Genomic DNA, 27,479 nt, shown 5'->3' with positions numbered 1-27,479 from the left:
CTGATCCGTGAAGACTGATCAACAGCTCACTCCTTAAACAGATGACCTTCATCGTCAACAACAGGGCTGGGCCGTCGCTCCTTACCAGCTGACCACCTTCTGAACCTTCCAGTGAGCTGATGATGCTGCCCTCTCTGTTCTCACCTGTTATTAATCTGTCTCTTTTCCACAGCATGTCTTTATCCTGTCTTCCTTCTCTCACCCCAACCAATCACAGCAGATGGCCCCGCCCCTCCCTGAGCCTGGTTCTGCCGGATGTTTTTTCCTGTTAAAAGGGAGTTTTTCCTTCCCACTGTCGCCAAAGTGTTTGAAGATTTAGGCTTAAAGCTGAATTTAAATAAATGCGAAATTCAGAGCCAAGTATTTGGGAGGTGTGATTATTGCGTCTGATATGACACAGTTTAAAGCACAATGTTATCTGGGGCCTCAGGGCTTCCTGTGAGGACGCTGCCGCACGTCCTGTAATAAACCACGCTGTTTAAGAACACCTCACTCCAGGACACCACAGCATCAATGAGAGCACACACTGCGTGTCATTAAAGAATGTGAAGTTAGACTGTTCTTCATAAACAGCCCTGATGTGACACGCTGTCGCTTGGTTGATTTCCAAACATACTTTGAAAAGATGTCACAAAATCCTACCGTGAAACATGATTATTGTTCTCCAGAGGAGTCATGAATACTTTCAGTCACAAACCGGTGTTACGTTATATTAGACTGCACTTCCTGTCGCAGCGTCCTGACCCGGGAACAGAGCTGCAGACGTGACGTTCACCTGTGACAAATATTTCTACTTTATTCACAGAAACAAAAACAAAAAACACCAAGGAGAGAAAAACAGAAAACATAGGAAACATTTACAGTATGAACACAATCAGCTGATGGTGTTCTTGTTTTTTGGCCACATGTTTTTCACCACTTCCTGTGTGCGGTGTTGAGACAATAAAAGCATCAAAGCCACATTCTATTTCTTTTATGACTGAAACAGCAAAAACACACAAGTGGAAAAACAGCCGCCCACGTCACGTGACCCGCTGCTGCCACAAGACGAGCGCCTGAAGAAGAAAACATCTGTACACCATCACCTTTCTGAAACCTCTAAGCCACCACACCTGTCCCCATCAGGTTCACTCAGATCTCAGGTGAGTCCAGTTAAGATGAGCTGATTGGTGGAGGTGGTTCAGGGGGCGGGGCCCAGCCTACTTGTCATAATTCAGGTTGTTCAAGTTGTGCTCTTGTGCTCTGTTCAGGTGACTGAGAAACAAAGTGAGGCTTCAGCAAGTGTTTAGTGTAGTGTCAGCATGCTGATGTCCTACGCCACCTGAACACAGCACCAGCCCCCTTTACTCATCTTTACAGTTTAAATTATAAACACAGTCTTCTCCTCCGGTTAGTGAAGCAGCAGCAGCTCAGATTCATGACATCACTGTACACAGAGGCCACGCCCACTGTAGGATGGCAGGCTGTGTGCTGCAGTTCCTCTAATGTCCAGCAGAGGCAGCAGTGAGTCAGCCCCACACACATGTTTACAGCCTGATACACAAAGGGTCTGGCCCCTTCATGACACCTGTTTGCATTATTAGGGGTGTGGCTTCTGCCTGACAGGTGGATGGTGACACAAGCGGCTGTAGCTGCTAGCAGTCTGCTTCACCTGAGCTGCACCTCCTGACTGTGTTTGTGCAGTTGGAGCCTTTTGGAGCTCCAGTTGGAGTGAGACGCTGAGCAGGTATTGCTTTGATCACTGTTGTCAAGACGAACTTTTATAAATAAAATTACAGTACAGCAGCTGTTTGCTTACTTCACTGACAGGAGAAGAAATCCCCCCCCCCTCCCCCCATTGTTGACATGGCAACACAAACATCTCTGTTGTCGTAGTAACACCCAGGTTTCGGCCTCATATACAGAGCATCATCAGTAAATTTCTATTTACAGGATATATTTGTACACAACAGTCGGGCCACCTTTACAAGGTGAAAAATGTCCCAGCATGCAACAGAAACCACCCAGTCGCCTTCAGCTGCACACGTGACAAAGGTCTGATCAGGTGATCACAAAGCCAGGTCACATGATTGACCTAAATCACAAGGACATGAGTAAAAACTGTACAGACGACATCCTCCTCTTCATCAGCGGCGAGATGAAGGTGTTTACCATAATAAGGACAGTTGGAGACGAACAGAGCCAAACTGAACCACACTTTGTCCTTGCTGCTTCTTTTGGGATATTATTTACTGTTAGCAAGTAGCTCACATTTGGGTGAGTGCCCCACGATGGAAGACTGGCAGAGGCCCCGCCCCCTAAAGCAAAACTAAAAGCATAAAAAAATAAATAAAACTAAATAAACTATAAAAAAAAACAAAAAGGAAAAATAAATAATTTCTTTGACAATACTGGGCACGATCAAACCCACTACTGTAACATTAGCATTTAGCAATCATGCTATAAACTAAGCGATCGTCGACCGTTTTCAGATTAGAAACAAGCTGTTAGCTTTACCTGACTTTATCTTAGCTACCTTCTGTGGTTAGCTCGACATAAGAGTACCATTAGAGTTAGCTTTCTTCAGCAGGTAGCCATGTTAAAATAGTTACGGAACTTTTGAAATGTCAGTATTTTTAAAGCTAACTGTGTCACATATATAATATTAAGTACTGTTATCTAACAGTTCATAAAGTTAGTCTTATTATAGTCTTACCCAGAGATAGCAGAGAGTCTATTCAATTTTAGACTACTGCTTACTCGTTAGCTTAGGCCACTTCCTAACTGTAGTTCATGTTAAGTCTGAACTCATCACAATACTTTTATAGCTACCTATTTCAAGCTAGTCTTCCAGCTAGCTGGTTTCTGTTAACAGACTGCTACGTAAGTATCAGCCTGTGTCTCTGCAAACATGACAAGCATGATCAGCGTGATCCAACACATTTACTCTGTTTTAATAGTGTTAGCCTTAACAGTCAGTTACATTTTCAGACTGAAGCAAATTCAGAATCGTCACTGTTAGCGATGGGTAATCTGGGAATAGTTTTCTCTTTATTATTATTATTTTAAACTAAGCACACTCATCTTAGCTAGGTCACCGCTAGCCATTAAATGTAGCTTACAATAAGTTTATCTTTGCCAATATTAACTTTAAGCTATATTAGCCACAAGATACATTAGTGTTATTTAAACAAAACAAAACTGCTGTTAGCTTCCGTTAGCCTTTAGTAGCACTGCAACTGTATCTCAGTGTGCAGACCGGACAGTTTCAGACTTTATTGATCAATCAGATGTTACTGAGAACATGAAATACTTTTTTTTTTTAAAATTAAAGTGCTTTTCCCTTTCTCATTTCCTGTTTCTGTGGCAAATGTTCATGTTAAACAGGAAGTTCAGTGTGTCTGCAGCTACTGGGAATTATGAGGGTTTTTTTTCTATTCATTGATCTGTGTGATGTCACAGAGAAAAGCTCCACCCATCTGTTGTTCAAGTCTTCTGCTTGTGAGATACAGCCAATCAGAATAAAGCACGTTTAAAGGCGGAGGAGCTAAACCGGCTTGTGTGAGACAGCGGCTGAGCTGAGGCTCAAGATGATGGGGACTCATGCTAAGCCGCTCTGTGAGAGCTAACGTTGGAATGAGCAGAACGATCCACCTAACAGAGTTTTATGGTTTTGAGTCGTCTGTGTTTAACACTGGCTCAATAATTATGCATATTAGTTTCTAAGCTCCGCCTACACAGGTAACCAAATGCATGTAGAACTAATGTCACACAGATGTTGAACTGCATGGATTCACCCGTTAGAAAACTTGACAAGTAGAATAAACCACCTCCCACTTTGCCTCTGGGTTATTTTTCTGACATCAGAGGATCATTTTACCTTCTTTACCTCAGACTCAGGGGGCAAAGGTCAAAGGTGGTAAGCTTCTATCTTTTCGCCTTGTCACACGTGGAGGATTTCCTTTGGACCGCTGCTCAAACACAAGCAGATGTGGTTTCACGGTGAGGGCACTCATTATTATCACTTGTAATAATCAGCAGATGGAGTAGATTAGCTCCGCCTACACCAGGTACAGCATTAAAATCTGGTCAGATTATTTGCTCCTTCCTATCTGGTCTGCTCTGCGGCTCTGTCATCTGTGATGAGTGTAATAGGTCCAGAGTGAAACCTCCACCTGTGAGAAGCTGATTTCTAACAAACCTTGCAGCAAGAGTAAAGATCAGTTCAGCTCGACTCGTCTCCATCACTGCCCATCAGCCACTCCCTCACCTGCAGAGCGACGGCACAGGTGGGATGGAAGCCCATTTCTGCCCACAAATGGAAACACACTTGCTGCAAACGTCTGAACGTTTTACTCTACTTTGTATTTTGGGGGCGCTGAGCCTTTATTAGTCAGCAGAGAGCGGGCAGGAAGTGGCCGTGGGGAATTGAACCTGCACCTATGAGGTGCCTGAAGGTCTCACCTGTGAAATATTTTTTTGTCATTCAGACACGACCTTAAATATTCGATTCATCTTTTACTTTAAAATTCATTTCAGCCGAGGTCATTGGGTAGCATCCCCCCCCGAAATGGGCTTCCATACATACAGCACTGACCAATAGGAGCTCAGAACCCGTCACTGTGGTATTATGTCGGTGCCAGCCCCCTGCTGCAGGAGCTTCGGACACTTTCTGATGACATCATGCAGGCTTTAAGAGACGCTTAGCTCTGATTGGCTGGTACAAATGGGGTGCAAATATGGCTAGATGGTGACAGACGGCCCCGGTGGGGTTGATGGCGTCGTGGGGGTCGCTGTGGTGCTGGAGTGTCGGGGCGGGGCCAGGTTGAGCAGGGCGCCGACGGTCACGGCCACCTGGGGTAGCCCTCGCTCCTCCAGGATGTGAAGAGGAAGGCACAACTGACTCTGCACAGACAAACACCACAGAAGAAGACACAGCGAGGGGCAGGGGGAACGGATGGAAAACGAAATCAACAGGTAAAATAACTGAAACCATGGCAACGCAAGGATGAAAACAAGGAACGGCAAAAATGATGGAGGAGGAGGAGGAAAGAAGGGGCGGGGCGTGCAGATGGAAGCAGACAGGTGAGAGAGCTTTGAACAGAAGGCTGTGGGCCAAAGACGGGGGCGGAGACAGAAGGAAGTAAGAGGCGGATGGGAAGTGTAGTGCCACAGCGGCAGGTGTCAGTTTTGAGCCGGCTGCCATCAAACACGTACAGATTTAAACTCCAACACATTTGCACGGTGACGCACCAATCAGCACACCTTCCACACAGCTAGGAAACATGGGAGTTTATCAGCACTGAGGTTAATCGATCACCTGACTAACAATAACCTCCGAGTTTAGCTCAGTGAGGCCTGAAAGCAGCGACTGCAGCACAAACTTGTCAGGAAGCTCGGATCAGGATCACGCACTCATGCTTACAGAGAGGGGAGCACCCCCTGCTGGTGGAGGAAGAATAAGGCACTGCCTTGTCGTCATCTTCACAACACGCGTGCTAGAAGCTCTGCTAAGGTGTCCTGGGCCACACCAGTGGACCGACTGCAGTGGCAGGAGCTGGTTTCCACTAGGACACCAGTCCAGTGTCGGTGGGTTGCAGGCGAGTATGAAGCATGAAATTAATGTGCTGACATCAGTTTACACCTTGACTGTGTTACCTGATGTCGGGTCTCTGTGAAGAGGATGAAGCGGCCATTGCTAGCATCGATGGAACAAACCAATCAGGAGGCAAAGACCTCCAGGTGTGTTTGAAAGACAGACAAGTGAGTCGAGCGGCTTTACTGAACTTTATTGATGGAGCTCTAAAAGGAACAGAGCAGAGGCACAGGTCTACAAAACACTCAGACATCCTCATCCTCACTCTTCATCGTAGAACAATCCCATCCTGTGACGCTTCGGCGTGCTCCGGCCGGTTGGAGCCACAGGAAACCCGCCCACGTTGAGGCCGAGTCCCCTCCCACTGCAGGATGCCTCTTTGTTCTGCTCGAGTTTCCACCGTCACAGACATAAGAGCGATGGCGAGGCCATCACAGGTCGGTGTCCTGACCCTGCACACCTGTGGGGGTTGCTGCTAGTCCTGCAGTGGGAGGAGTCTCCAGAGCCTCGGTACAAGTGACACTGAAGGTTCCTGCGCTTCGACCGGAGAGCCACCCGGGAGGTCAATGCAGGCATCAGACCACATGTGAAATGCTGATGTGGTGCTCAGAGGTCGTTTCCAGGGAGACGTGTTTCTGATGGGAGGGGCTGACACTTCAAACAGTAAAAAATGGAACGTAAGGCACGGGGCAGAACGCCAACAGGCAGGACGCGAGCGTGAGGGCGAGCTTTGGGGGATCGTCCAGGTCCGACTGAGGGGTCACATGGTCCTCTGGCTCAAACACTCAACTCTGCTGTGCCTCATGCCTTCTACCTGCCCACTGGGCGGAGCATCGGTCACTCAAAGGGTCACGGGGGGGGGGGGGGGGGGGGGGGGCTGGATGTTCATCGTCGTCAGCAGAAAATGTTTCTGTTAATCAGCAAGGAGGCTGCGACACGCACACCTGTACAGGTGAGAGAGGCACGGCTTATGGATGATTTCAAAGCATATGGGAGAGCATTTGATCCAGCTGCTGGAGTGAACTCGCTCGGATGTTCCTCTGAGCCCACAGCTGATTGGCCGATGACAGACGCTCTAACTCGAGTGGCGAGCATCGCCCCACGCTGATCTGAGTCTTCACCTTTGACCTGAACACGTCTACAGGGCCAGGATCAGAGCCTCAGGAGCAGCGTCAGGTCCCGCAGATGGGCGTGTCTACAGACTAGACGCCGCTGCACACGTCAGGAGACAGACGGACCAATCGCAGCCAGGCTCTTCTCCTCGGCCCAGTTTTTGTGCTAAACTAACGTAACCTGAAAGGTGGCAGTACTACGACAGATCCAGGGCAGGATTCCTGCGTCACTGTGGTGAACGGAGACTCTGAGGGGGACATTGCTGGGATAAATTCACGCCCGCTGCGTGCAACTTGGCGAGATCGCCCTCGGCTCGCTCGGCGTCAGACGTGCGGCGCCAGGTGCACATAAATGGCACACAGCACCGACATGACAGACAGGTAAAAGAGGGCGAAGCCGGCCAGCTGGACCTGAGGGGACAGGCTGACCAGGGGAGGAGCCATGGAGAGCAGCACCTCCACTGTGGCATAAACCCCGCCCCCTTTCCCCTCCAGGACGTCGCCCACTGAACAGAGATGGTCCTGAGTGCGTGCGTGTTGGGTGAGATGGACACGGTGGAGGAAGAACAGAGGAGAGACGCACGGAAGGAGGAAGGGAGCGATGAGAGGCGGGACGATGACAGAGAGGAAGAGAGGCGTTAGTAGAAGAAGAAACTTCAAACTTCACCATCAGTCGTCCAGCCCGATTGGTTGGTTCGTTATGATAAACCGCACGCGTATTTATGACTACCCAGCCCCGCCCCATCAGTCATGGCGGCGTGCTGCAGATCGCACTGAGATTTAATGACAGCGTCAGCAGCAGAGGCCGAACCCGTGTCTGAAATCTCCGAGCCGGGGTCAAAGGTCACTCTCAATAAAAACCCCAGCGGGCCCCGTTTCATTAAAGGCATCGGCTCGTCTGGCAGGAGGACTGATGGGGAACATTTGGATTTGCTGTTGTTCGTTCATCGCTCAGGTGTGCATGGTACCTGTGGGACTCCGATGCGGCGACACGCCTCCAGGAAGTTCTCCACGTTTCTGCGGCACTTGGCCATGGTGAGTTTGGGCTGCGGGCAGACGGGACAGTCAGCGGGGCACACCTGAACAGCAGCGCACACATTAACACTTTACTCACCACGGCAGGGGAGGGGACGTGGATGCTGGGGACGGACCGCGGCCTCACGTGATTGGCCAGGTGACAGAGAACCACGCCGTCCGTCAGGGCTGCTCCCAGGTCACTCGGCAGTGACACTTTGAGACGAGCCTCGATGTTCTTGGAGGGAGAGAGAGGGCTGATCAGTCACCTGTGAACAAGGTAACCCACCCAGGTGAGTCCAGGTACGCACCTTCCTGAGCTGCTCCACCACCTCGACGTCCTCTGCAGCAAGAGGAGGAGCGGCGGGAGCCTCCTCTTGGCTCGGAGGAGCAGAGGTGTCACCTGGAGGACAGAGAGGGAACAGCAGTCACACAGAGCACACCTGACAGGTGAGTGAGGCTGAGGACACACCCCCACAGGACCTCACCTTTCCTCTTCTCCTCCCTCTGCGCGAGCCGGAACAGGAAGCTCTCTGGCCGCACATTGGTAGTTCGACAGGAGGCCACGCCCCCCGAGCTGGGGTAAGACGGCGACTGATTGGCTGAAAGAAGAGAAAATCCAGGTGTGAGCGGGAGGCAGGCGAACACTGGGGAGGGGAGGGGCTTCGGTAAACTGTCGGTCTTACCTGTAGGAGAGAGAGCAGCTCGGTCCTCACCCTGTGGGACAACACAACACAGTCACACAGCTGGACACACCTGGAGGTCAGTGCGAGGCAGCGAGCTTCAGGTGTGCTGCTAGCTCCAGGCTGCTCAGGTGTGTCAACGCTAATGATGTCATTTCAGGTAAAATACTGATTAACATTCAGTGGAATCACTCAGGTACTCTTCACAGGTATTTCTGATCATGTGACTGAACAAAAACAGCTGCTCTGGGGGCGGGGCCGAGACCACTTCTTTCCTGAAACAGTGAAATGACGTCTGTAACTGGGACGTCCTGCAGTGGACACCGGGCCTCATTCACCGAACACGCGTCAGCAAAATCACACACGTGAAACATGAACAACACGACAGCGAATCGCAGTCATTTCTCACTTTAATGAGAAAGAACGCCAGAGGACGCTCGGCTTCCACGGCAGCGGTTAAAAACACCGGACTGAAACACAATGAGGCTATGTCCACACGTACACGGGTATTTTTGAAAATGAAGATTTTCCGTTTTCGTTTATACAAAAACATCCCGTTCACACATAAAAGCCAAACACGAAGGAAAACGCTGCTAGGAACAGCAGCTATATCTCTAGCCGTGTAGAAATGTTGGCCAATCAGAAGTCGATAAGCCTGGGTGGGAAAGAGTAAACAAAGATGGGGCATAGAAGCAGAACTGAGTCGTCTGTGTGGAGGGACAGTAACTGTGTGTGTGTACGCATGTAAACACTGCAGAGTAACAGTAACAGTGTTGTAGAAATTCATTTCACCGAAACAACGTGGCGCACAGTGTGACGTCAAAAAAGGCGCACACCTTTGACACTGCGTTTTCTGCGTTTACCTCGTCCACACGTAAACGCAAAAACTGAGTTTTTGAAAATCTCCATTTTCAGTGACCGAAAACACCGTTTACGTGTGGACGAAAGGCGCAAACGCATAGAAAAATCTGCGTTTTCAAAAATACCCGGGTACGTGTGGACGTAGCCTGAGACTCGTGGAAAAACGAAAAGAAAAAGACCTGAGCGCCGACGGAAAGAGAAGGAGGAAGTCAGCAGACAGGCAGCACCTGACAGAAGACTGGTCTACGATCGTCGCCATGTCCAACGCCGTTCGGCCCCGTTAACATCACCACGTTTGTTTTGGTTTTTTCGACTTTTTGCAAACTGAAACGGACCAAAGAGAAACGACGTGCAGCGAGACACCTCAAAGGACCGTCCCACGTTTACCTGTCCAAGGTTTGCGAATGAGGCCCAGTGACACCTGGTGTTGCTAATGAAATATTGTAACGACAAACCGCTGACTCCGCCTCCTAGAAACTGCCTCACTTTGAAGGTCAAGCATGCGGACACAGTGCAGCATGCACAGTGCAGTACCTGCAGCAGACAGGAGGTGGCGCTATCAGAAGTGTGAGAATAACAGCCGTCTACAGACAGTCCAGCCACAGACTGAGACACAGACAGACAGACAGACAGACAGGGGAGGGGCCAAATAAAAAGAAAGGAAGAGCAGTGATGTCAGTGAACGTTGCGTCCAGCAGGGACGGACGCGTGGAAGGCGTGTGTCACCTGTCTGTGTGAGCCAGGTCGCCTCTTTATCGTGTTTGTGTCAAAGTCGATCTCAAACACCAGGACACACTGACACACAGACAGACACGCAGACAGACAGGAAGGAAGGTGGCGAGGGCGGAGATAAAAAGAAAGGGGGAGGATCAAACTGAGAAGGAAGTGAAGATGAGGAAAAAAGAAAAGGGGAAGAAGAAGAAGAGAAGAAGAAGTAGTTAATGCAGAGATTCAGGTGTTAATGACGTGCAGGTGCTTTCAGCTCATCGTCTGTTTCAGTGAATTTAAGCTCCGACAGCTCAGCAGGTTCAGGAAACGCGTCGCACAAACTTTACCACCTCAGTCTCTCCACAGGAAGTGCCGATGCTCACGGGACACACCCACAGCGTTAATCACCTCTAGGTCCAACGATTTCAGCTCCAGTGAGACGATCAGTGTTTGTTCTCCTGGCTGTGACAATAAAGTTTTTCTAAGGATTTGCGAGCGCCGCCGTCACCGTCGGTGATGTTTAGAGAACAATGAGGTCAGCTGACACGTGATGATGCTACAGAAGCAGAGCGGCCAGACTGTTAAACTAAAGTTCACAACGAGGGTCTCTGCTGGGCGGAGACAAACATCACCATGTGACAGGAAGTAGATGCTGAAAAGAGACCAAACTGAACCTGAGAGAGTAACCGCTGCTGCTCGGGTTACTCCTGAACCAGTTTAAACCAGTTTATGGACGCGCCGTGTGACCCTTTATAGACTAACATGTCATCACCACAGTCACAGTAGCCACTCAGAGCCCAGAGGAGTAGATAGGAAAGGGGTAAAGGGAGAGGATAAGGACAGGTGGTGCTGGGTGGGGCTTAGAGGAAAGGTGGACAGGTGTGTTCATGCTGATTCAGTCCTCAGAATCCCTCGGGTTTGTGTGCTTTTTCAAAATAAGAGCGCTCTGCTAACACAGGCTAACACGGCTCCAGTGCGATCGAGCGTGGGGTCAAAGTGATCCACAGAGAGAAACACGTCTGTCTGCGTAACGCTAAAATGAGAGCTCGTTTCTCACCTCGACCTTTAACCTTCATTCAAGTTTGTCACTGATCTGGAGCTCCTCCATGTCACAACATCAAAACTTTGACCATGCCGCCGGTTCAGGTGGTTCATACAGCGGCGAGAAGCCAACCACGAGATGAAAACGAACCCGATAATCAACCACGTAAAACATATTTACACCCAGACGAGTTTCACGCGCTCGAGCCGAGACCACAACACTGAGCAGCTGATAAATATATTTACAAAATAACAGCACGATGAGGAAACGCAGTGCGGACGCAGTTTGTCCTCCAAACGCTTCTGCACACAAACCCGAGCGACCCTGCTCTGAAAATCAGTTAGTAGCTGTTGGGGGTGGGGCCATACTCTTACCATGAACAGGGCGGAGTCGTCTGTGTGGGTGGAGCGTCGGGAGGGGTAGACGTTCTGAGCGCACAAACAGACACCACAGACACACAAACACATTAACAAATACTAACATACAGGTGAGAGCGTGGCGAATGAGGGGTGTGGTTTAAACAGGGGCGGGGCTAGACTCACTGTGCGAGCTTCTAATAACCATCGCTATTAGAAGATCGTTACCTGCTGAGTCGTGCAGCTTTACGTTTTCTCTCAGATATTTGGAACAAAAACGATTTTCCACATTGCTCCCATGTCAGAGGTCAGAGGTCATGCGTGCTTGGCTCCACAGTTTGAAACACTCTCAGCTCTCAGCACCGGTCAGATGGGACAGATCAGCGAGTGAGGGAGCGGGAGTCGCCCTGGGTCACCATGGGCTGTGGAGGCGGGGTTAACTTACGAGACAGGCCTGACCCCGACAGGATGACCCTTGACCTCCATGTCTTCATTTATCTTTGTTAGACGTTTGAAAGTGAACGCACGTGCCGATAAAAACCGACCGACTAATCGCGCCCACACTCGCCGGCGTTTTTCTGTCAGCCTCACACAGCACCATGTTTACCTCTGAGCCAACCAATCATCAGCAAGTGAATCACACGCCTCCATCGTTACAGGAAGTGACACAGGAAGTGAAACGTTATGACTCTGATTCCATCAAACCAATCACGAATTATTATTATTACATCATTTAACAACACCTGTTCACAAAGAGGTACACACCGACTCACACAGACTCACACAGACTCACACACGCTCACACACACAGATTCACTCACATACACACACACACGCTCACACACACAGACTCACACACACAGACTCACTCACACACACATACACACACACACGCTCACACACACAGACTCACACACACAGACTCACACACACACACTCACACACACACACACACACACACACACACGCTCACACACACAGACTCACACACACAGACTCACACACACAGACTCACTCACACACACAGACACACACACACACACACACTCACACACACACGCTCACACACACAGACTCACACACACAGACTCACTCACACACACATACACACACACACACGCTCACACAGACTCACACACACAGACTCACACACACACACGCTCACACACACAGACTCACACACACAGACTCACACACACACACGCTCACACAGACTCACACACACAGACAGACTCACTCACACACACATACACTCACACAGACTCACCTCTGTGTCAGGACTGGCCTTCGTGGGACTCGGAGCTGCTTTATGCTGAAAAGCATCAACAGAGTTTCGATCAATAACAGCTGATCAGCGATCAATAACGTGCCGTCACCAGTTAAACTGGTACCGTTCGTACCTTGGCGTGTCCGCTCACGTTGTCCCTCTGCAGCGAGCGGTTCTTCTGCCGCTCCTCGTCGTACCTCATGGCGGCAAGCTGCGCCTCCCTCCTCATCCTCTCCACGCCGCCTCTCTGAGGACACAGACCGTCAGTGCTGCTGCAGCTGTGCTCAGCTTCTACCTCACAGGTAAATGGTAAATGGCCTGCATTTGTATAGCGCTTTTCTAGTCCATAGGACCCCAAAGCGCTTCACACTACATTCAGTCATTCACCCATTCACACACACATTCACACACTGGTGATAGCAAGCTACATTGTAGCCACAGCTGCCCTGGGGCGCACTGACAGAGGCGAGGCTGCCGGACACTGGCGCCACCTCTGACCACCACCTCTGACCACCACCAGTAGGCAAACACGGGTGAAGTGTCTTGCCCAAGGACATTTGGCATGCAGCCAGGATGCAGCCTGGGATCGAACCACCGACCTTCTGATTAGTGGCTGACCTGCTCTGCCACCTGAGCTACAGCCACCCCATGGACTGCCTTACCTGTCCGTGTGAGCCAGATGCGGCCGCGGCGCTATCGACTCCACCCCTGAGGGACAGGAGTTGACACAGTAAGCGAGACAGGAAGCCAGACAGGAAGTGAAAAGAGCAGGTGTGATAAAGGTGAACGAGGACCGTACCTGCTGTGTCTCCTCGGGTCTTCCATCCTCGAAGAGCCGCTTTTCACAGGAGAACCCTGAGCACAGAGACAGGAAGTCACATAGGCTTTTCACAATAAAGCTCAGGTTTTACACCACAATTATCAGTTTATACCTCAAACCACCGACAGACTCGACCTTTGACCTTTCAGAAGTCTGTGTAAAAAGGCTTACTGTAAAGACTGTAGTTAAAAGACGACAAGCAATTGTGGGGTGCATGTGAGTCGCAGGTGTGACTTCCTGTGGGCGGAGCTCTCACCTCTCTGGTGATGCGTCTCTCGATGTAAGCCATGAACTGAGAGCTCAGGCTGGTCCTGTCTCCTCCCCCACGACTCCTCCCCTCCTCCTCCTCCTCCTCACCCGCACAGCTGTCAATGAAGTCGATCTGCTCCAACTCCCCATCTGACACACACACAGAGGAGGAGACGATCCAGACGAGAAGCACCAATCAGCTCCATCACTCACCACATTCACTCTGAGTACTCTGGATTCCGACTGGCTGGCAGCTGTGGAGCGTAACTTCGAACCAGCTGATGGAGACGTCTGTGCAGGTGAGAGCTTCTACCAGTTTCACCTGTCCTAACCATGAGCCACGTCACACTGATCTGAATTGATGATGCTGAAGCAGCCGGAGCCAACCTTCCACTAACACGCTCGGCTTCATCTTCCTCAGCAGTGTGCCAGGCTCAGGTGCGTTTGTTTTACCGCCTCAACCTCTAAACTGATGTGAGATCAGAGAAACGCTCACATGTGCCATTAGGCAGTGCCGCTCCTCCCGCCGCGCCTCCTCGCTGCCTCTGGTCTCGGCTGATGTCGGCCACTCGCTGCGGCAGCTCCGACAGCTCCTCTGAGGCCTGCACAGAGGAGACAGCGCGGTTTCTGCAAACGGAGCTCGAGCAGGAGCGAAATCAGCGGCTCAACACCAGCAGGCTGCGATGGGTGGGCTTATTATTCTGTGGGTCGGCACAGCTCTGATCGTTTAGCAATGCCTGACGGGCTCGCCCTGGTGTGAGCCACGCTAACCACACATTTATCTGCTACAGCACAGTTCATGTAAAAATCCTCCACTGTTAAAGGGTCAGGGGTCAACAGGGGTCAAGATGGAGGAAACGTGTCGTCGACTCATTAAACTAAAAGAAAACAGAACATCGAGGCTGCCGTGACGAAACACTGTCTGTGTGTGTGTGCGTGTGTGTGTGTGTGACCTCGTTGCTCAGCCATCTCTTGTCTCCGCTGTCGACGCTGTTGAAGCCGGAGTCGAGCGCTCCGTAGGGACGCCCGGGGTAAAGCTCATCCACACTGATGGGGCAAAGTGAGAGAGTCAAAGGCTTTTATTGTGAAAGAGCAGCAGCTTTTGTGTGTGTGTGTGTGTGTGTGTGTGTGTGTGTGTGTGTGTGTGTGTGTGTGTGTGTGTGTGTGTGTGTGTGTGCGTGCGCAGACCAGGAGCTGAAGGTCAGAGGTCGTCTGTCGTACTCGGGCAGGTCCGGCGTCGTCTTGCTGGCCTCCAGATTCAGGTACTTAAATATGTGAACTTTCCCTTTAATGCAGATCTGCAGACAGGAAGCAGACGTTAGCTCTGAACCGACACCTGCACAGGGACGCCTGCGAGGTCACTTCCTGCGTACCTGAGCGGGCGGGGTCTGCAGCGGGTTGTTGTCGAGGACGATGGTCTGCAGCTGCGTGAGGCGGCGATAACAGACGGGGATGGAGGTCACTTTGTTACAGGAGAAGTCGAGACGCACCAGAGGCAGCTCGGCCAGCTCTGCAGGGACGACCAATCAGATTACTCCACGAGCCATCACGCTTCACTTCCCAGGTTTGACAACACAATGACTCAATTCTCTTCTTCTTATGGTTCCATCCGTTCTTTTGAGGGGTGGAGCCTATCCCAGCTACCATAGGGCGAAAGGCGGGGCACACCTAAATACTACTAATTATTACTAATGGCCACTAGTGGACAATTGGCAGTACTGCACGTGTTTTTTACTGTCTCATCATCCTGGAGGAAAATTAAAGAAACCAAGACGACCTATGACTGCTGTGGATCTACATTGCGCCCAGGCACGTTCAGATCCCTGAACGTGGCGTGGAGTATCGCCTCGCATTGCTGCCGGGACTGACCGCTATGTCTGGTTTTGATCTGGGTGGATAAGTGAGTTTAAACGAGCTGTGCTGACCGCCGGGGTCGCGGTGGAGCGTCAGCGATTGGTGTGATTTGCCATTCGGTTAAACTCAAAGACGTGCAAACGACTATACTGTTTTTACCTGCTGGGTGGGCGTGTCCCCGTAGCTCTGACGTCAGGTGAAAACTGTGGATCGCCTGTTCTAGGATTTTACTACTCAGCTGTAAAAAAACGAAATCTGACTCGCCGTCAGAACTCGCTCAGGAGTTCACAGACGAGTCGAGACAAGCAGAGAAATGTGGCGGCGACTGAGCTGTGAGAGAGAGAGCAGCTCTTTGGAAAGATAGCAGGAAATGCCGCGGCCGCTTTGAAACCTGAACACAACAGCGGGCGCTTCGTGCCACTGCTGTTCGGCCTGTGTGGTGATTTTAATCACGTTGCTTTGACGGGTGGAGATTCACGACACTGATGTTTGGGTCAGAGGTTAAAAACTGCAGCTCACCCGTCTGCATGTGCACTGGGGGAGGAGGAGCTCCACGCTCACACAGGAGCACCAGACCCATCAGTGGGTTAGTCTGGTCTGAGCCATGCCCTCTGCTGTGGGCTGACTGACAGCTCAGTGGGAGGAGCTTAGATTGGCAGCGCGATCCAGGTGTTTTATTCCAATTTAACCTGCAGTCATTTATCAGGGCCTGAGTCAGCTGATCGGCTGATACAGAAACAATAACTGATAACAGACAGCGCAGACTCCAGGCTGTGAACACAGCGGTCACCATCGTTTCACGCGTTTGTGTGTGTACCTGGTGGCAGTCGGACCAGGTGGTTTCTCCTGATGTTCAGGTCTCTTAGAGCCTCCAGCTGGCCCACCTGAGCAGGCAGAGTCTGGATCTCGTTGCAGCTCACATCCTGTGGGCGATCAAAGATAACGATAATCAATAAGCGCTGCGATCGGTCAGCGAGGATGCCGACGTGCGGCGTGAGAGGACCGACCAGCTCGGTGAGGTGCCTCAGCTGTCCCAGCTCCTCCGGCAGGGAAACCAGCTTGTTGTTGCAGGCGATCAAAACCTTCAGAGGGAGGCCGCAGACGACGGCGGGCAGCACCGACAGCTGGTTCCGACTGAGGGGAGGGGCATTAAGAGAGGGGCAGGGTCACAGACACAGGCATCCAGCTGTCATCGGTAAACATGTGACAAGTGTGCATGTGACAGAGAACAGAGGAAGAGGAGGACTACGAGACAAAACAGAATGAGACAAAGAAAAGAAAGACGATGAAGAGCAGAGAGGAAGAAGAAGAGGAAGACAAAAAGCAGAAGAAGATGAGGAGACGCTTCCAGATTCCTTCTGGTCCTGCTGATGACACCAAAAGTGGGCTTCATGGTTTCCGACCAATAAAATCAGCAGCATTCAAGCCGTCGGTTCAGTGAGCAGCACCCACAGGTCACCCACAGAAAAGCACGCCACAAGGTGAGGACATGCCAGAGGACTTCCTGTTTGGTGCCGTCTGACAGAGCGTGGAGCTCGTGATAAATGAAACAGACCTGAGGCACACAACTGCACAGGTGTGTGTGTCTTTGTGTGTGTTACCTGAGGTTCAGGTAGGTAAGCGCCTGCAGGTTGAGCAGGCCGTCAGGCAGCGACCGCAGACAGTTCTGGTACAGGTTCAGACTCTCCAGAGACACGAAGAGACAAACCTCAAGAGGAAGCTCCGACAGCCGGTTACGAGACAGATCTGCACACACACACGGTACAGGTTAACCCGAGATCACGCACACACACACGGTACAGGTTAACCCGAGATCACACACACACACGGTACAGGTTAACCCGAGATCACGCACACGCACACGGTACAGGTTAACCCGAGATCACGCACACGCACACGGTACAGGTTAACCCGAGATCACACACACGGTACAGGTTAACCCGAGATCACACACACGGTACAGGTTAACCCGAGATCACACACACGGTACAGGTTAACCCGAGATCACACACACACACACACACGGTACAGGTTAACCCGAGATCACACACACGCACACGGTACAGGTTAACCCGAGATCACACACACGGTACAGGTTAACCCGAGATCACACACACACACACACACACGGTACAGGTTAACCCGAGATCACACACACACACACACACACGGTACAGGTTAACCCGAGATCACGCACACGCACACGGTACAGGTTAACCGGAGATCACACACACGGTACAGGTTAACCCGAGATCACGCACACGCACACGGTACAGGTTAACCGGAGATCACACACACGGTACAGGTTAACCCGAGATCACACACACGCACACGGTACAGGTTAACCCGAGATCACACACACGGTACAGGTTAACCCGAGATCACACACACACACGTGTTCCTGAAGCTGCTGGTGACCCGCGCACACACAGAGCTCACACATGAACATAACCCGCCTCCGAGGACTGCAGAGCACCGAGGGGACGCTTGGCCCCTGCTCACTCTGCACACACAGAAATGTGAGATACTCTGAGATGGGCGATGTTGTGACTCTAAAGCAGAGATACAGAGCGAGCTGAGGAGTGAAGCAGCTGTGAAGCCTCAGCTCAGAGAGAGGAGGAGCCTGGACAGGTATGGACAGGTACTGCTCACAGACCCGCCTATGAAGCATTTGTTCCTGCAAGGCTCAGGATCCGCGGAGCAGTCTTCCCCCCTCATCCAACATCAGCCTGGTCAAGCATCGCACCTGGGCGGCACTCACTCAATTCATGGCACACACGCGAAACACTCGTGTTTGTTTGTTTCCGGTCTCGTGCTTCCCGAGTATGTCCAGGGAGATGACGAAACCCAATCAAACACGTTAAACTGTGACGTCATTGCAGGCTACGTACAGCGAATATCGGTTTGGGTGCAATTTAGTGTGAATGAAAGGAGCACGCGCAGCATCAGCATGGCGGGCTTCGATCAGCTGATCGATAATCAATGCTGTTTGTTCTGTACGTTTGTTTTGCTCGGCACGCCGGCCCGGGCAGGCGGAGCCGCCTCTGTGTCCTCCTGGCTCGTTATCTAATCGAGTCGAACAAAATAAAGCCAGCCAGGTGTGTGGTCACCTTTGGGCCCAGTCTCTGACTTCAGCCCCCCCCCCCCCCCCCCGCGGGTGGTCAGCCTCCCCTCGCCCCGGTGACCCCGCACGCCTCCTCCGCAGTGTTTACAGGCTGTCGGGGGCAGAGCTAACATGCTAACAAACAAGCTGGCAGGTGAAGCGGCACGAGCCGTCACCTCTGAGATCAGGTGACAACCTCTCAGCCTCCCCGCAGTGAGAGCCGTTAACCGCAGCTTTAAACGCGGCGGCAGCACCCAGGTAACCGCGCTAACCTTGCTAACATGCTAAGAGCAGCTTACCGGGCTCAGACCCGAACCGTCCGGTACAAAAACGCCTCTGCCGGCGGGCTCGGTCCCCGGATTCACTGTGACTGCCTGTCTGCGCCGGTACTCTCCGCTCGGAGAGCCCGGTAAAGGCAGCGGAACCCCGACACGGTGCCGATTTCTGAGTTCGATGTTTGTCACAACACCGGCCTGACGGTGTCCCAGCCTACCCGCAGCCTCAAACCCGACTTCCCCAAAGCACTCCGGACTAAGCCACCGCCCACGGCCCGCTATACACGGCCCGCCGCCGGGCCGGGTCCCGGTGCGGTTCACTCACCGGCCCTGGTGGTGTCGGTCAGGTCGTGGTTGGCGGCGCACCGGGGGAACTCCTTCAGCTTCCTGCCGCTCAGGTTCAAGCTCCCGGTGGCCGCGGCTTCGTCCAGCGCTCGGTCCAGAGAACGGTTCCAGGGCGCTGGGCCCAGTCCGTTACTATTCCCGGTGCCGCCGCCCCCGATGGTGAAGCTGAGTCCGGCGCTGTCCGCAGAGCCCAACAACACCGAGGCCGCCATTACACGCTCCGGCTGTTAGCTCGGTGCTAACGGCTAACTCCCACCCTAAAGTCCAGGCCGGAGCATGCGCATTGCGGCGCTGGACAACAAGACGAAGCGAGCAATGCTGTAGTATTACTGCAGTACTACTACTTTATTACTGCTATAGTGCAGCTGCAATACTACTGTAGTATTATTAGTACTGCTGTAATATTGGCATCACTATACCACTATAATTTAGTACTATTGTAATACTACTAGTAAAACTGCAATACTACAGTACTATTAGATAAGATATATAATTCTTTGTTGTCATTGCACAGTTATAGAGTACAATAGTTCAATGAAGTTGGAAAACTGTCCTACGTCGGCACTACATGTAACACGACACGATACAACACAGTATAATAACTTAGTAATAAAAATGAATAACTGTATGTGTATTTCACACTGTTATTATTGCATATTAGTCATTATTGCACCTTGTTATAAATATAAATATTATTATTGTTATTGTTTTTACCCCCCCCCCCCCCCCCCCCAAAAAAAAAAAAAAAAAAGTCCAGGGAGGTATCCAGTCAGGTCAGCTGTTAGCATTGATCAGGGCTGTTGCCCTGTTGTAACAGCTGTCCTTGAGTCTGTTTGTTCGGGACCTCAGCAGCCTGAACCTCCTGCCAGACGGCAGCAGCTTAAACACCCGGTGTCCTGGGTGTGTGCAGTCCCGGAGGATGCTGAGTGCTGTACAGGTCCTTCAGGGAGGGAAGAGGATGTCCAATGATTTTTGGGCCATATTGATGACCCTCTGGAGTGCCTTTCTGTGTGGTGTGGTGCAGCTGGAGAACCACACACAGGTGCAGTACGTCAGCACACTTTCAATGCACCAGCGGTAGAAGACGGTCAGCAGCTCCTTCAGGTCCATTTTTCTGAGGATTCTCAGAAAGTGGAGGCGCTGTTGGGCCTTCTTTAAACCCGCTGTGGTGTTTGAGCTCCATATACTAGTAGTGTAACACTACAATTGAGTGAGGAGACTCATTACTGGAATATTTCTAACATTTTGAGTTATTTTCCAGTGTTAGAAAATCAGCACTGCTCAGTGTTAGCCATTGTTGATCTTCAAAACTGACTAGGTTACTTTTAAACATATAACATAGTGTTGTATTTAACACTCAGAGGAGTGGACCCATATAGACACTCTCTAGTGTTAATTTAACACTGGAGATTTTGCTGTGTAGAGATGGGCAGTAACGTGTTACTGTAATCTGATTACTTTTTCAAGTAATGAGTAAAGTAAGGGATTACTATTGCAAAAACGGTAATTAGATTACTGTTACTTTCCCGTAGGAACGCTGCGTTACTAAAACCGTGATTTTTTTGCGAGCGTGTCTCATGACAGTGACGTAAGCGAGTGCGCCGTTTGTGACAACAGCTGTGTGCAGATCAACAATGGATCATATATCGAGTGCAGAGAGAGTATGAGCGTGCAGCGTTTAAAGCGTGGAAGTACTGACCTTACTTTGAGTTTGATTCCATAAAAAGTGACAAAAACATTAGTGTCCGCTGTGCGTGGGAAGAAAACTTCTTTTTACAGCGAAAAAACCCCCTAAACTTCCAACAAGCACCGAGTAGCTGCCAAGGAAATTCACAGACAACCTTGTGGATTCTTCCACTGACCGCAGCACACCTGCACCAGGGCAAACCTCCGCCTGCCCCAGTCCTGCTTTACAGGTGAAAATAGAGCAACAGGACCGCTGAGTCTTTGACTTTATTTATTTTCTGCTGTGTTTTACTTGCATCTATTTGAAAGACTGAGTGTAAACACAAAAAATATTTTATTTTATGAGCTGGAATGTGCAGAAAATAGGTTTAAATGTTAAACTAATTTCTTCCAGTCAGAGAATGTTGCAGATAATTAAATGTTTGCTTGATGCATAAAGTTAAAAGATTAAAACTAATAAAACAAGTTTTAAAAAGAGATTTTTCCATTTGATTACATTTTGTATGATGGATTATGTAGAAAAAGTAGAATTGGGCTGAAAGATCTATCGCTTTATCACCTACTCAGGTTGTAAATCATGTTTTTAAAAAGTAACTAAGTAATTAATTACTTTGAAAATAAGTCATCAGTAAGGAAACGGGATTACTTTTTTGGGGAAGTAATTAGTAATTAGTTACTGATTACTTTTTTCAAGTAACTTGACCAACACTGCTCACTACCACTGTAATACTTAATACTACTGTTACATTACTGTAGTACTACCACAGAGACACTGGAACAGAGAGCCTGGCGAGCAGTCACGATGCTGCTGAAATACTCTAATACTCTTTTAAGATTACTGCCCATCGTACTGTGTTCTGATTTTTTGCAGGCGATCACTGACAGGTATTTGTATATGTGTACAGCAATACTACAGTTGTTATTATAATATTACTTTTGTAATGCTCTTACTGCTTCTAATGCTGTAATACTACAACAGATACAGCCCAGTGCTTTGTACAATACTGCTACTGATACCACAGTACTATAACTATTTAATGCAATAATACTATTAACAATGTAATACAGTGCTTATAATAGTATAATACTGCTGGCACGCTACCATACTACTGCTAATACAGCAGTAATACTTGTCGTACTACTGTAATTCCCAGCTTTGTTGCGGTGAGCAGATCTCTGTACTCACTCATGTCGTTTTTATTATAATTTAATAAACAGGAGGAGGAGGTGCTCAGTGAGCAGCATGGACATGAGTCCATCACAGGGATAGCTCAGAGTCACAGAGGCTGAGCAGGTTTGAGCATGTGCAGAGGATGGCGGCTGAAGATGGAGCTGCCAGGCGGGCGGAGGAGAGGAAGATCTGAGAGGAGGCTCATGATGCAGTGAAGAAGAAGAGGAGGAGTCGCCGCCCTGCTGGCCAGCAGAGAGAATGCAGGTTTACGCTTGAGGGTTTTTTATTGTTTAGTTTATTTTATTTAAAATGACGTAACATCCTGGAAAAGTCAGGAATTCAGACAATAACAGGATTTTTTTTCTTAAAAAAAAAAAAGAAAAGCAGGGGCTCCTTCACCGCTGACGTCAACCGCTCCACAAACGTCATCTCCCAGAGTTCACAGCGCTGTCGCATACCGGCACATGCGCGTCCAGGCGGTGTTCGGGGTCGGCTATCATGGCGACGTACGTGGACATCCTGAAGAGCGAGTTTCCTGAGATCGACGCGGAGCTGTTCGACTACATCACAGGTGAGAGGCCGGGCACCGGGCCGCTGTCCGGGGGGAGCGAGCCGCTGTCCGCCGGCCCGGAGCCGACGGGGGTTAGCCTGACAGCGGCTGCTCTTTAGCCAATGAGCTAACGAGCTAACCGGGTTGACAGCACTCAGAGCAGGGACACCGGCTAGCACGGCATAACCCGGCACGCCTGGACCTGAACCTGGGTTAGCACGGCCTGAGAGATCCACAGGTAGCGGAAACACGGAAGCAGCATTAGAGGAAGCAGAAACCCTGAGACTCAATTATTGATCCTGTGATTGATCCAGCCCAGAGGCAGCTGGTGGGGGCTCTGACATTAGGAGGGTTTCCACCAGCTTCTTCCTCGTGGTGTGTGAACGGGAGCAGACACGCAGCCTGGAGCTGCTGGTCCTCCTGCTGAGGTGTGTTTGTGTTTCAGGGGTTCTGGATGGCGGCGGGGCGGATTTCGAGGACAGCGAGGAGGTTTACGAAGCGGTCGGCGGCGTGCTGCAGGAGGTGTCAGCTGACAGTAAAAACGAAGATGACATCCGAGACATCTGTCTGCAGATGTTCAACACGCTGAAACTGTGAGGACTGGGTGGGCGGGGTCTGGGCCGTCGGGAGAGGTGGCGTGCTAATGTGAAGGTGTGTGTGTCTTTGTGTCTTTCAGAAACCACCACCGCGGCGCTCAGAGGCAGGTGCTGCTGGACGCTCCCGTGCAGCTCTCCCAGATCTCTGCAGACAGCGGTAAGGTCAACACGCCGAGGAGCACGCACACACACACAGGCTGTAAGAGTGCAGAAACCAAACACACTCCTAACACGCACCTAACCAGAACACACCGTGTGTGTGTGTGTGTGTGCTACCAATCAAAAGTTTGGACACCTTCTCATTCGATGGTTTTTCGGAGTAATGTAGCAAAGAACAACTCTAAATATGTTTATATTTTAGCTTCCTCCCTTTGCTTTGTTGACAGCGCTGCAAACCCTCGGCCTTCTCTCAGTGAGCTTCATGATGTAGTCACCTGACATGGTTTCACCTCACAGGTGTGCCTGTCAGGGTTCATTTGACAGGTTGGTGCACAGCTGACAGCCTGTTTGACAACTGCTGGAATTTATCTTATGGCAAGAACCAATCAGCTGAGAGAAACAACAGTCCATCATTACTTTAAGAACTGAAGGTCAGTCAGTCCAGAAAACTGCTGAAACGCTGAATGTGTCCCCAAGTGCAGTCACAGAAACCATCCAGCACTGGGATCACTGGGAGCTGCTGAGGAAACATTCATCCGAGTCACCAGCCTCAGGAATCACAAGTTAACAGCAGCTCGGATCAGAGCCCAGATAGATGCCTCACAGAGCTCCAGCAGCAGACACATCTCTGCATGTTCAGAGGAGACTGTGTGAATCAGGCCTTTGTGTCAAATAGCTGCTGAGAAATCACGACTAAGGAAAAGCTACAAGAGAAGAGATTTGTTTGGGCCAAGAAACACAAGGAGTGGACGTTAGACCATCTGTGCTTTGGTCTGATGAGTCCACATCTGAGATCTTTGGCTCCACCAGTTCATGTCTTGTGAACTGATGGTCTCTACATGCATGGTTCCCACTGTGAAGCATGGGGGAGGAGGTGTGATGGTGTGAGGGGGCTTTGATGGTGACACTGTTGGGGATTTATTCCAAACTGAAGGCGCACTGACCCAGCATGGCTACAACAGCATCCTGCAGCAACATGCCATCATTTATTCTTCAACGGCACAATGAGCACAAACACAGCTCCAGGCTGTGTGAGGGCTCTGTGACCAAGGAGAGTGATGGAGTGGTGCGCCAGACACAGGCACCTAAACCCAGTGGAGATGGTTTGGGATGAGATGGAGCGCAGAGTGAAGGCAAAAGGGCCAACAGGTGCTCAGCATGTCTGGGAACTCTGTTGGAAACCATTTCAGGAGACGACCTCACGAAGCTCATGGAGAGAATAGAAATATAAAGCAAAGGGGGGCAATTCTGAAGAATGTAAAACTAGGGCTGAGTATCGTCACTGTGTCAGTTTTGACTCAGACAGTCAGAAATATTCTAATTCTGATCATTTATCAGCACACATCCATGTTTCATATCTGTGTATAAACCAAAGCTGACACTGAGACTTCATCAGAGGTGTGAGCATCACAGCAGGTGTAACTGAGGATCCAACAGAGAAACATGAAGCAGGTTTTCCTGTTCTGGCTTTTTATAGCAGAAAACCTTAAAAATATTCTGCAGTCGATCAAAAACTGAAGCAAACCATGAATCAACATGTGAACATGACCTGATGAGGTTTGATTACAGACACAGCTGAGCAGTCATTTGTTTCCATTCGTTCAGTTTGAACAGCAGAGACGAGGCTTTGCTGTCAGAGGCCGACAGCACTGAACACAGCAGCAGACTGGTGGCTAATAAACAGAGAATAATGCAGGAAGCAGAGATTTGATGGTAAACTGGTCTCTGAGTGCTGAGAGAGAGAGAGCTGTGCAGGAAGTACAGCAGCCAAAGTCAGAGGGAGCTCATGAGCATGGTTATCAAACGTGAAGCGCAGTTTGATCTTCTTTTGCTGCTGGTTCAGTCAGTGTTGGTCAGAGTGACGAAACCTGCAGCTTCAGGATCTGTGAGCCGTCGACTCTCAGCAGACGAGCTGCTGGAACAGTTCATGCTGGGTCTGACAGAAAGGTCACACTTGGACCTCTGACCCCTGTCCACCTTTGAAAGCAGCAACATCGGGCACGTGAGCATCAGATCTGGACCAGGGAGCATGCAAGAAGCTGGGCAGGTCTGATGAATCACATTTTGACTCGGTCAGTTTAATGTCACGTGTGTGCCCACTACACCTGCTGTCTGCGAAGACAAACGCCATTAATATTATTACTTATTGATGTCATGTCATGTATTGATCTGCCCGTTTCCTTCTCCTCAGTTTCTGCAGCCAAAGACGCTGAGGGCATCTGGATGATGAGACGTGCTCAGAACACGGTATGTACCGGAAACCTGGGAGACTCGTTCGTGGTGACGTTAGCCTGGCTGCGCGGGACAAAGATTACAGCCTCTGACTAAAAAGTCAAAAAAGCCGTGATGGACGATCATCAATAAGCCTTCGATTCAATCAGCAGATGATTGATTTAGCACTAGCTTTAGCCTGCACGTGTCCGGGTTTGGTCACCAGCATTTGTGTATCGACACGTTAGTCTGCCAGTCAAACGAGATGGATGGAAACGTTCAGCACAGACGAGAGCCAATCAGAACTGAGTTGTGTAGAAAGGTGTGACGAATGTGGAAGTGGTCCAATCAGAAGCGACCTTCCTGCGCAGTCAGGTTCGATCTGCCCAGGAAACAGTTCAGCTAGCTTCCTGTTTCTCACAAAACGCGACAAAAAGGAGCAGCGACACATTTCACAGTGGATGTGATGAAAACACGGCCACTCAGGGGCAACGCGACAAACTGGAACGTCCTGATGCTGCTTCGACTAAAACCAGAAGAAAGTAGACGCCTAAATTACGACCAAAGCTAAATGAACACATGACAGATGTGAAAACCACATGAGCTCCTCAGACTGTCGGCAGAGTCACGAGGAGGCGAGCTGAAGGCGGGGTTGGGTCTCATCGGTCACACTGCGAGTCTGAACGCTCCGCATTAAATGCAGCGTGGCGTTCTGGCCCGCTGCTCTCGGCGGGACCTGTCTCTCAGGTTACGGCAGGTGTTACTGAGCGCTCCTCTGCTTTCTGTCTTCAGACGGTCGACGCCAAGAAGCTGGAGAAAGCCGAGGCGAAGCTGAAAGCCAAACACGAGCGCAGGAGCGAGAAGGACTCGCAGAAGGCCTCCAGCCCACTGTGAGTCCACCGTCCACCTGTCATCACCTGCACACACCTGTGCCCCTCTCACCTGTCCTCCTGTTTCCTCAGAGTCCTGGAGGAGGCGTCGGCCAGTCAGGCCAGCAGTAAGAAGGACAGCCGAGTCGACCAATCGGGGAAGAACCGCAGCTACGACATCCGCATCGAGAACTTTGACGTGTCCTTCGGAGAGAGGTGAGCGCTCGGAAAACACCAGCGGGGGCGCAGCGGGGTGGGACGGCTCGTTTTCTCACACTGCCGTTTGTGTCTCAGATGTCTGCTGCAGGGGGCGGAGCTGAGCCTGGCGTCGGGCCGGCGGTACGGCCTGATCGGCCGCAACGGCCTGGGGAAAACGACGCTGCTGAAGATGCTGGCAAGTCGCAGTCTCCGTGTCCCGGCTCACATTTCCATCCTGCACGTGGAGCAGGAAGTGGCAGGGGACGAAACGTCGGCGCTGCAGAGCGTCCTGGAGAGCGACACGGTGCGGGAGGACCTGCTGGGCGAGGAGAGGAGGCTGAATGCTCGCATCGCCAATGGAACGTAAGAAAAACGCTCTGAGGCGTGACTCGCAGAACATCTCTCACATTTAATTCAGCTAATGAGAGTGCAGCAGGCGGCGTGTTTGTCCAATCAGCTGCAGCTGTCTCTGATGCGTGTTGTTTCAGTGCCGACGGGATGGAGAGCGTGCGGCTGTCCGAGATCTACGGAAAGCTGGAGGAGATCGAAGCTGACAAGGCGCCGGCCCGGTAACTATGACAACCGCACCGACACGCTGGTGTTCTTCTTCACTGGTGTTTTTCCCTGCAGCTGACAGGAAAGATTTCTCCTCGTCCTCTGCTGTGATCCTCCAAGGCGGCGACGTGTTCGAGGCTCTGTGATAAAGTCGTACACGTCCGTGAGCTCGATAATGCCGCTATTACCCGGCCGGCAGGGAAAAAGACGGGTGCCCAGG

General features: G+C 50.7%; 2 protein-coding genes across 4 annotated transcripts in view; one reads left to right on the top strand and one right to left on the bottom strand.

Annotated features, from left to right (window-relative positions):
- Nucleotides 1-773: 773 nt before the first annotated feature.
- On the bottom strand, nt 774-19,593 carry lrch3 (leucine-rich repeats and calponin homology (CH) domain containing 3). Of its 3 annotated transcripts, none has more exons than XM_026191389.1 (20): nt 19,245-19,590; nt 17,143-17,287; nt 16,549-16,675; nt 16,359-16,464; nt 15,061-15,197; nt 14,876-14,985; nt 14,641-14,734; nt 14,184-14,289; nt 13,695-13,837; nt 13,418-13,473; nt 13,281-13,326; nt 12,752-12,865; nt 12,619-12,663; nt 11,370-11,423; nt 8,388-8,418; nt 8,190-8,303; nt 8,013-8,104; nt 7,802-7,939; nt 7,656-7,733; nt 774-4,884 (listed from the first exon to the last, which is right to left on the bottom strand). In XM_026191389.1, the coding sequence occupies exons 1-20, from the start codon at nt 19,474-19,476 to the stop codon at nt 4,723-4,725; spliced, it is 2,130 nt and encodes a 709-aa protein (XP_026047174.1). In that variant the 5' UTR covers nt 19,477-19,590; the 3' UTR covers nt 774-4,722. The 3 variants fall into 3 exon arrangements, with proteins under 3 accessions (XP_026047174.1, XP_026047173.1, XP_026047175.1); XM_026191388.1 differs by lacking the exon at nt 774-4,884 and adding an exon at nt 5,748-7,209 and having other exon boundaries at nt 19,245-19,593; XM_026191390.1 differs by lacking the exons at nt 774-4,884; nt 11,370-11,423 and adding an exon at nt 5,748-7,209 and having other exon boundaries at nt 19,245-19,593.
- Nucleotides 18,750-27,479, top strand: part of abcf3 (ATP-binding cassette, sub-family F (GCN20), member 3) — a 20,844-nt gene continuing 12,114 nt past the window's right edge. Inside the window, exons 1-10 of the mRNA XM_026191391.1 lie at nt 18,750-18,902; nt 22,169-22,385; nt 22,501-22,692; nt 23,117-23,264; nt 23,348-23,424; nt 25,618-25,673; nt 26,430-26,527; nt 26,600-26,722; nt 26,801-27,067; nt 27,193-27,273. Of these exons, the coding sequence (XP_026047176.1) occupies nt 22,620-22,692; nt 23,117-23,264; nt 23,348-23,424; nt 25,618-25,673; nt 26,430-26,527; nt 26,600-26,722; nt 26,801-27,067; nt 27,193-27,273 (923 nt within the window). The 5' untranslated portion in view covers nt 18,750-18,902; nt 22,169-22,385; nt 22,501-22,619. The remainder of the gene's footprint in view (nt 18,903-22,168; nt 22,386-22,500; nt 22,693-23,116; nt 23,265-23,347; nt 23,425-25,617; nt 25,674-26,429; nt 26,528-26,599; nt 26,723-26,800; nt 27,068-27,192; nt 27,274-27,479) is intronic.

The sequence above is a fragment of the Astatotilapia calliptera genome, chromosome 14 (genome assembly GCF_900246225.1).
Source record: "Astatotilapia calliptera chromosome 14, fAstCal1.2, whole genome shotgun sequence".
Taxonomy (NCBI): domain Eukaryota; kingdom Metazoa; phylum Chordata; class Actinopteri; order Cichliformes; family Cichlidae; genus Astatotilapia; species Astatotilapia calliptera.
This window is presented reverse-complemented; position numbering and strand designations above follow the sequence as displayed.

What these genes read in the sequence shown, in the direction of transcription:
- lrch3 (XM_026191388.1), bottom strand. Translation starts at nt 19,476, where the DNA reads ATGGCGGCCTCGGTGTTGTTGGGCTCTGCGGACAGCGCCGGACTCAGC. An exon ending in CTTACCTACCTGAACCTCAG is followed by an intron (nt 16,676 to 17,142) that starts GTAACACACACA and finishes CCCTCCCCTCAG; the next exon opens with TCGGAACCAGCTGTCGGTGC. An exon ending in TGCAGACCCCGCCCGCTCAG is followed by an intron (nt 14,986 to 15,060) that starts GTACGCAGGAAG and finishes TCCTGTCTGCAG; the next exon opens with ATCTGCATTAAAGGGAAAGT.